This window comes from Neurospora hispaniola (assembly GCF_033458365.1).
Source record: "Neurospora hispaniola strain FGSC 10403 chromosome Unknown B0T23scaffold_2, whole genome shotgun sequence".
Classification (NCBI taxonomy): Eukaryota; Fungi; Ascomycota; class Sordariomycetes; order Sordariales; family Sordariaceae; genus Neurospora; species Neurospora hispaniola.
In genome coordinates this window covers 2,056,392-2,065,722 of record NW_026944407.1, presented here as the reverse complement: position 1 = coordinate 2,065,722, position 9,331 = coordinate 2,056,392, and the positions used below count along the sequence as shown (strand labels likewise).

Sequence of the window (9,331 nt, the reverse complement as noted above, 5' to 3'; positions counted from 1 at the left end):
ATGGACTGGGCAGTGGACGATGCAATCTACGAAAAGCCTGTGTTAACCAACATGGCTTTGATGAGACATCCATTGAGAACGAACCCCCCTTTTCCCCTTGATCTGTGACGAACAGACCGAGTTCCTTCATTGACAAGCGCAGCCTTTGGCCAGGACTCCGAAAAGTCATTGTACAGCTTTGTACACAATCTGGATATCCCGAACGCTGGCCATCCTCGCCTTTCTGGACTTCTAGACAGCATTTTTTTTTTTTTTTTTAACTCTTGCGGCAGCATGTCACGTTTTCGATTATCTTTTCTTAATGAATTCCTTGGTTTAGGATCTGGGTCGAAGGCTTTCATCGGTTTGCGAACCGGAAATACTGGCAAACCGGTATTCTCATGCTCAACAGATGTTGGTCTCCTCGGCAAAGATGTCCTAGGCGAATCACAAGTCCGCCCTATGGTAACGGATTTTAGTTATAATCGATACTCATATGGGAATGAACAAATGTTGAATGATATAGTAACTTCCCGTATGTGTTGACATACAAACATGCTAGGGTAACAACTATTAGCCGCAGGTACCATGTCTGCAGTTTGTGTCTGACGTATATGCTCGAAGGGCCATGTGGCCAAAAGGAGAAACTGTCCAGGGTGAATATCCATATGCAGATGTGGATTGAAGAAAGGGAAACCTTTTAGAGCCTGCCCCCAGGCCGGACACGACCTGAACCGGAACAGGCAGATTGCGAAGCCACCTCATGAACTTTGATCGTCACTGGGGCGAAGGCCCGGCCCGCAAATGGCGAATTATATACGATCTACGTACCCAAAGATGATTTGGACAAGTGCGTGTGTGGGGATGGAAACCATCAAAGCTGAAAGAAATGCAAAAAGAATGCAAGACTGCTGATGCAGTACGATGCTTATCCACTTGCCTGGGACCCGACTGTAGTGTATGCAGTGCAGATTCAAAGGGCTCGACTGACATGACTGGCATCCTGCGAGGGAGCGACGCAGTTCATTCATCCAATCGACAGCCATCGGGATCTTTGTCGCGCCACTATCACCATCCCGCACAATTGGATGTTCTTTTGAGCCCGCTCAGGCGGTCAAGGTCGAGATCATCCTCATCGCAGCGTGGCCAGGCCTGACCTCGGTCCGGTCCAGTCCTCTAGTCAGCCCCATCGTGGGGTGTTGCCGTCCCCTAAAACGACTTTGCGGGTCGCGTCCCGTGGACTCTCGAACATGGGATTTGCTCCTACGGCGGTGTCCGGTTTGTGGAGGTGCGGAGGCTGTTCGTCTCATGTTGACTTTGTTGTTCTGTCGCGGCCTCAGACGAAGACACCGGTTGGAGAAACAGTGGCATGTGAAGTTCACTAACCGAATCAGCTGCTGGTAGCCCCCGGGTCTTGTTAGTGAGCGAGAGTGAAAATCATTGATTCCCTTGTAAACAGCTAGAGCGGCCCGCAGACCCCCCTCCGCCCGCCCCGGGAAAGTCGGTCCCAGCAGGCCATGCAAAAGCCGCAGACTTGGACAAGTTCCAAGGAGGAGATGCTCGTATAACCAGCGCCGGATCGACAAGCTGACATGGTATCGAAGCCACACATTGGACAGAGTAACCGATGCAGCGACACTAAAAGAGCTAGGTGCCTGGTGGATCATCCGTACACTACCTATTTTACACTACTTTGTTTGGTAACTCGCCAGCTCGCAAGGCCGCCAGCCAGTTTGACAGCACATCTCCCGACTACCAAACACACGCTCCAACCGGAATTGTATTGCGCGAACGAGGAGACGAGGTGGCGGCCATTCGAGTCCAAGGATGCCGAGTTACCGATAAGACAGACACATGGGTATGTAGGGGAGAAGCCATATAAACAAAGCGCAGTCCAGTCCCGATGCCAGGTGTTTTGGAGGGACCAGGGCTGTCACAAAGTCCTCTCCTGACAAACACTGGTGGCACCGCTAGAGGTACACATGGGCATGTTCCAAAAACGCCGTTTCAATGCTGTGGGGCTCGCCAGTCCTGGTGCAAGGAGCGAGGAATCCTTCAGAAACAAGGGAACAAGATAGATTGACGACGAACCCGGGACGTATTCCACTGTAAGTACGGAACTCGGGCAAGGGCTAAGTGGAAATCCAGTGCAGGCAGGGTCGATGCAGCGTCGATGCAGGTCGATGCATCCATTCTCGGTGGAGGAGGCAGTCGCAGTCTGCAACCTCAAAAGTAGGTACCTAGTCTAGGCAGGAACCAAGCAAAAGCTGCAGCTGCTCTACCAAGCAAGTAGGTGGTGTAGTCTAGTAGTCGTCAGATGTTTTCAGGTCTCTCTTCCTTCTTCGCTCTCTTTCCCTTCATTCATCACCACCTGAGAGTAGAGGTAGCTGACAACTCCAAACCGACCCTGCCGCAGCAGTCGTGCAACCTGGGACACCAGCTCGATTGATGGCTGCTATTACCAGCCGGAGAAAGCACTATCAACCTTGGTCCGTCGCATCCCGTCACATCGGACCCCTCGTCCACTGAACGAACCGTCTCGCTCTCGCGATTCTCAGTCACTCGTTTATACACACACTTTTTGATCTGTCCTTCTTGACGATCTGACGGCACCCTCCCCGGTCTTGGCTATCTGGCAACCCCTCGCTCGCCCTTGCTCGTTTCATCGACATCGACACCCTATATACCTAGGGATAGGACACATATACGAACGACAGTCATTACCAAATACTCGCTCCTTCAATATCGTATTTGGACAGGTAGCGTTGTATTCCAATCCGGACACGATCCAACAACAACACCAATCACTGCTTCAGCTACTTTCCATCTCCTGTTTGCTCGGCGCAATCACCAACAAACAATCAAACAGAAAAAGCCTGGTACTTGGTTAGCGGGACTTGGAATTCAACCGCTGAACGATGCTAGAGTGAACAACGGTTCCGGACATTTTTAGGATCCTCCTTTTTGTCTCATAATCACAGCATATCGAGTAAAGTATCAGTTATCCGCCTACGCCTCATGCTACCCGACTTTATCATCTCCTCACCAACCTTGCCGACATCACCCATTCAGCCATGGTGATCAGAGATCATTCGGATGGATCGCGCGGCTCGTCCGCCGAGCCGCCGTCAGATGAGCCCTCCTCGTCGAAATGGTGGCGTCGGGGTCGAAGGGGCAGCGAAAGTTCGATATCCAGCTTCGTCCAACGGCTCAGGTCACGGTCTCGAAATAGGAGAAACTCGGTGACAGAAGACCACTCGGAGGGAACTTCCGACACGCGCGACGGCGGCAGCAGAAGAGCCAGTAATCCGCCCTCTCGGGCGCCAAGCGAAGAGAGATCCAGTCCTGTTGGAGGAGAATCGAAAAGACCCAAGACTAAAGGCAGATCGTCAACTTCTTAGTGAGTAACGCTTTTTTTCGGTGCTTTTTCTGGATTAAATTTTCTTAGCCTTTTTTTCTTTTTCTTTTTTTTTTTTCCTTTATAATTATTATTTACCTCGAGCTATTCCTTGTTGTCCATCCCGCAGAGTTTTGTTTCACCCTGGATCCCCTTTCTCCACATGTAATCACATCACCATTTTATCATGACCTATAGTCAAGACTTTACAGCCGCACTCCAGCAGTTCTGTCATTGCCTGCTGCTACCCGGCGTCCATTAGCGTGCCAAAGCCCCAAGCGGTGCTGTGTTGACTGTTCGCACGCCGTGTAACGTGGACCTCATTCCCGTTCCCGGGCTTCCCTCGTTGTTCTCCGCGTCTTAAGGCGTTTCGGCAGTGTCATAGGCCCCTTTTAACAAGGGAGCATCTCAGCCCGTCAGCAAGTGTCGAGTTTCAAAAGAAGCCCAGCTCGGTTCTCGTTGCATTCGAATCTTCAAGGGCTCTGGCCAAGCCAACATCCCTCGTTCTTCCACCAAGCTATGCCCGGATTCAACAATGAAGACAGAAGCTGTTTGCCGTCCCTTCCCGTACCATTTTAATCCCACAATCATACCCGCCGGGATGGACTCTTTCTTTCTAGTCACAATCTCCACCGCGAGGCAGTGGCGCCACGATATTGTACTAGTACAGTTGCCCAGTGGTCGCTTCGTGGGCAACATCCCGCAATGGCTGGTTGCAGCGGTTACATCTTGGCGGGTCCTCCTCGGCACGCGCTGCAGGCCTAGGTCGGCGAGTGAGGTTACGAGAATTGTCGCTACGAGTACTACCTACCCACTCGAGGCACTCTAAATAACCACTGTTTCCAATTGCCGAGCTGTGACCTTACGAACTTTGGCCCCAGCGGTGGTTACGGCACCCTTTCCAAGCTCTCTCAGGGGTTGTTTACAAACTGGGGAACTTGGGCTGCCTGAGACTGGCGGTAAAAGCCAAGAGCGGTTGAAGCCTCAGCTTGCGCTTCCGAATGGCTGCGTCTTATCAGCGCCCAAAGATCCCAATATTGGATACCGGAAAGAGAGCAACGGGCCGCATACAGATCCCACTATCCTACTTCATAAGATTATGATATTCACTGCCCAACGTCATAGCAAAACATTTTCTGCAACTTCCTTTCTCTGATTTGACTGATCTACTTGTTACCCTTCCTCGTGACTACCACCGGCCTTTGGAAAACCCTTCAGACGAGACGCTTACTGACCAGATCCATTATTGGAAACACAAAAGTCCACCCTTGAGTTTTTTCAACAGCAACAGTCGGCAACTAGCATACCAACACCAGCGAACCCATTCTTCCGCTGCCGTCTTACAACAACGTCCTTATTCGACCCAGGATGAGTCGAAATTGAAAGCACCGCCACGTTTCAAGGATACCACGGCCTCTACTTCTGACCAGGCACTGAGCGGCACAGCATTTGGTGACGAGAAGCCAGAGACTGGAAGGTTAGCACCCATGAAACCTGTGGGGTTGCCTCCTTTGAAGACTGCGATGCCGCCACCGATCCACGACTTGCCTCACACCATGTATCCACCAAAAGAGCAAGAGTTCGTGTTAAGAACACAGAGGTCAAGCGCGAGGATGGAGGAAGCGACGGCGGCTCGTGCCAGCCAAACAACAATCTCGAAGAAGGGAAAGGAAAAGGCAGTAGAATTGCCCACGATGGTTGAAGCTATTCAACAACCCACTTTGTCAAAGGGTTGGCCACTATCGACAACAGCAGGACCGGTATGGGATCAACAGGGGATGTATGATCAACAACCCACTTTGTCAAAGGGTTGGCCACTATCGACAACAGCAGGACTGGTATGGGATCAACAGGGGATGTATGATCAACAACGGCGAGTGTCCGGTCAAAGTATGATCACTACAACGAGCACCGTTCCCTCAAACCGAGACAGCTGGGAAAGTCGACCACACTACTCGATTATCAACAATGGAAGCATCACGAGCCTGGGATCGATGCGAGCACAAAGCCCGCCTGCTGGTCCTCGTACGTCTTTGTTGGCACAGTTCCAGAAACCCGCTCAGGTATCACGACCTAAACCTCCAGGGCGGAAATCGAAGCCCGGAGAGTTGTTTGCTGCTCTGCCCGGTGAGGTTATCGAGCTTATTCTAGAGGAGTTGCGGAAACTCCACTTCAAGCCTGGGACTAACAGCTGTGCAACATGTTGGATGAGGGACTGCTGTAACATTGCTATAAGCGCCAGGAAGTTTCTCAAATACGCCCGAGAAGCATTGTATGGGCACATCCAACTTGTCGGAGCAGACGGGCATCATATGAAGAAGCGAACGAAGTTGACTTACGGGTCAAGACTGGTTCTTTTGCGCAGAACGCTACGAGGAAACTTGAGGATAGCAGCAATAGTGCGGACATTGAAACCCCCGGCTTTGCCATCAGCAGCATCTTCAGTGGAAGAATATAATGATTTAGTAGCATCGGTCATTCTGGCATGTCCCAACTTTGAGCGGCTGGTTGGATACTACCCGACATACGATCATACTTTTCAGCGGATTTTCCAAGCTCTTTCGACACGTCAGAAGTTGAGAGAGATGGATTGGATTCTGGAACGCTCGCCATTGCAACGACAAAAGTCAACCGCCGCTATCCGCCCATTGACTGCTAATGGAAGCAAATACAATCTCGCAAACGGCAGTAAACACAATCTCGCCAACCTCAACAGCAGCAGACACAATCTCCACGAGCTGGAACATCTGTCACTTACTCAATGCCGAATGTTTATCGACTTTCACCTTGGCTGGCAACAGCTCACCACACTTGTGGTACATTGTCATCCCGGAGCAACGCTGGCCCCTGACGGCATTCTAGATCAGACCTTCCGTAATCTCCCATCGCTGCAGAATCTCAACGTCTCCCACCTTCCACGCAGCTCGTTTACCGATGCGAACCTTCTTCATCTTCCTCCCCGTCTCAAGAAACTTACCCTGACTCATCTCCCTGGCATCACCACTGCTGGACTTACCACGTACGCCAGCCGATCTGCTGCCACATCGCTTACTACATTGACACTCATCCACATGAACCTCGAAACGCTTCCCTCTTTGGCACGGATCTTTTCTAACCTCGTCAACCTGGATACCTTCAACCTCGTCCAACACCACGCCCCAGTCATGCCTAGCGATGAGATGATTTGGCTATTTCCGTACCTTACCTCGAACTCTTTGCGCAAGCTTCACTGGGATATACCCACACGTACCACGACCACGCCTGCGGACGACATCTTAGCGAAGAGCATACTCGCCGGCGGTTTTCCTCGGTTAACCGCCATTCGCTGTCCGAATGATCCCGAAGGAGTTTTCCAGGCTCTTTGTAAACCCAAAGAGCGCGCCGACCACCCGACCGATCGTTATCGCGGAGGCAAGATGCACTTTACGCCCACCAACACCAGCGGGATGATCCATCACGCGCGCAGCCCCTCTGGATTTGACTCGATCGCGAGCAGCACGGGAAGTATGACGAATGGTTCCATCGGCGATGACAGGGACACCATCTCCACGCCATCGACACCCACCGATACTTCTTTTCCTCTGTCAACCTCCAGCGGCGGCGGCGGTCCGCCATTGAAGTCCCTTCCCATCTTCGCGCCCAAACCCGGCTCTCTAGCAGATCCCTTCCTCCTTTCGCACCGCGCGCAATCAGACCTGCACCTCGCCCGGCTAGCTGCTCAGGCCCGCATCGAAGCAGCACGCAAGTTTCCCCGTTTCTTTATCATCGTCACCGACCCCAACGGCGAAGTTGTGGACAGATATGGCGTTGGAGCATTCATTGGACGGACGGACAGCAAGATCACGTATCTTCTGACAGCCGACGAAGGGAGCGGCGCAACAGACGAAGGAGGTGGGCTGGTTACCGTGGATAGAATGCTGGGAGACTGTGGAGAGGCGTTGGTGTTGCCTCCCAAGTTATCAAAGGCTGTGTCGGAGAAGGTTGAGAAACATGAGCATAGGCATTCAAAATCCTCGGAAGACAAAAAGGAGCATCGAAGGAGCAGGAGCACTTCGAGGACTGGGATGAGGGAGTGGTGGGGTGCGAGGAGCAAGAGTAAAAGTAGAGCTGCGGCGGCGGCGGAAAAGGCGGCAGAAAAGGCAGCGAATAAGGTGGAAGACGTGATGGTGAAGACGGGTGCGGAGGAGCAAAGTAGGACAAGGGAAGGGTGTATCGGACGGTGGAATACGTACAGTGGGCCGGTGGCTGACAAGAAGGATCGGGAGAGATGGTGGCATACGGAGAGGGGACGGTGGAGGCCAGTTGCGCTTTCATGATTATGGAGAGAGAATGATGGATGAGTGATGAATCAGCAAGCGAGCAGCACTGAATAGGTGTTGTCTGGGTTGTGGTGATATATGGATGAGAGGATTTGCAATGGTGGTTGATGCTATAATCTAGTGTGTATGTATGAAACATCACTGACGACGAAAGAATTATTGTAGGTGACATGAGAATGTTCACATAACGCCAAGATATAGATTGCCATTATGACTGAGTGGACACCTGTGACCTTTCTTTTTTTTATATTTCTTTCTTCCATTAGCTGGTACTCAGAACCAGTACAGAAGAGGCCGAGTGTCAAAATGATCATCACGGATGAAGAGGGCCCGGATGGGTAAATTTCAACCGACCCTCCGGCCGGGTCATGCATGCTAGACCACTCATCTCCAAGCCTAGAAAAACCAACGAAGACCTGGACCGGACACCACGCTTTAGGTCAGAGTTTGTCCATTAACACCCGTAGTAAACCATCTGAATCCTCCCAGGCTGCTCATCTAGCCAAAAGCACCCCGTCGCAGCCCTTTCTCCTCTCCCCTCGTACCCGCCGTAACAAAAAAAAAAAAAAAAAAAAAAAACAACCCCATATAACCCTCTTCCATCACCTAACCCCCCTAATGATGCATAACAAACCCCTTGCCTTCCTCCCACTCATTACACCCCTCCCTTATTCCCATCCAATACCTCAACTTCACACACTCCCTCGTGGCCGCCTCCACATCTTCCTGAGCAAACGCCTCGCTCAATTTTTGTTCAGACTCTTTGATCCGCGCCTCATTCTCTTCCCTAACCGGCTCCAAATCCGCTTCCGTTTTCGCCTCGTCAATCTGCTCCCGCGCTTCCAACACCGTCATCAACAAGGTGGGATCCGACCCATTTTGGTAGTCGGTCGATTCGTCACCGGCCAAATCGACGTCGTAGAGTTCTTTGAGCAGGTACTGTGCGCGGAGAAGGGGCGAAGAAAGGGTCTTGTAGGCGGAATTGATGAGAGAGGACGTTGCTTCTGCTTTTCGCCGCTGCAGCAGGGACTCATCGCTGTTGCCGCTGCTGCTGTTGCTGTCAAACTGGTTGGCTGAGTGGTGGAAGTCCGGGTGGGAGGCGGCTTGGAGACGAAGGAACTCGCGGCGCAGGGCGCGGATGTCGATGTCAAAGGGCCCTGACGGGGGTGGGCCGAGGGGGAGGGTGATGGGGAAGAGGGCGTAGTAGCGCGGTATGGGTTTGTTACTATCTGAAGAGGAGGTGGAGGAGTTTGGTGGTTGGGGTTTGGGTGAGGTGTTGTCGGAGGGGGTAGAAGAGGTAGAGTATTCGTATGCGCGGGCGCTCGGGAATAGGCGGTGTTTTTGTATCTCTCTTGTCGTCGTCGTCGTCGTCGTCACTCGTGGCCTTGATTGCTCGGGGACTTCTGGCCTCCGGTTACTGCTCTTGCTGGCGCATGCTGTAGAGAAGGCCACTCCTGCGTTTGTCCTGCTGGCTTCGTTGCGACAGGCGGCGCAAAGTGCGCGCGTTGCTGGGCTGGAGAGGATCGAAGTTCGCATGTTGCTTTTTGACTTTCGGCGGGGAAGAATGAAGAATATTAGTTTCGGGAGCGATATGAAATGATCCTTTACGATATTCGGTCGAGTAATATTGTTCCGC

The 9,331-nt window shown here is 52.1% G+C and overlaps 2 protein-coding genes across 2 annotated transcripts; one reads left to right on the top strand and one right to left on the bottom strand.

The window, feature by feature from the left end:
* Window positions 1–3,437: 3,437 nt before the first annotated feature.
* Window positions 3,438–7,692, top strand: B0T23DRAFT_410632 (uncharacterized protein; the record flags this gene model as incomplete). The annotated part of the gene is made up of 4 exons (XM_062839408.1): window positions 3,438–4,149; window positions 4,502–5,136; window positions 5,230–7,552; window positions 7,583–7,692. Exons 1-4 carry the CDS (start codon window positions 3,912–3,914, stop codon window positions 7,690–7,692), a joined length of 3,306 nt encoding a protein of 1,101 aa, XP_062695435.1. The 5' UTR covers window positions 3,438–3,911.
* A 618-nt stretch (window positions 7,693–8,310) lies between these two features.
* B0T23DRAFT_402346 (uncharacterized protein) lies at window positions 8,311–9,231 on the bottom strand (the record flags this gene model as incomplete). Its single annotated transcript, XM_062838659.1, has 1 exon — window positions 8,311–9,231. One exon carries the CDS (start codon window positions 9,229–9,231, stop codon window positions 8,311–8,313), a length of 921 nt encoding a protein of 306 aa, XP_062695434.1.
* Window positions 9,232–9,331: the final 100 nt, after the last annotated feature.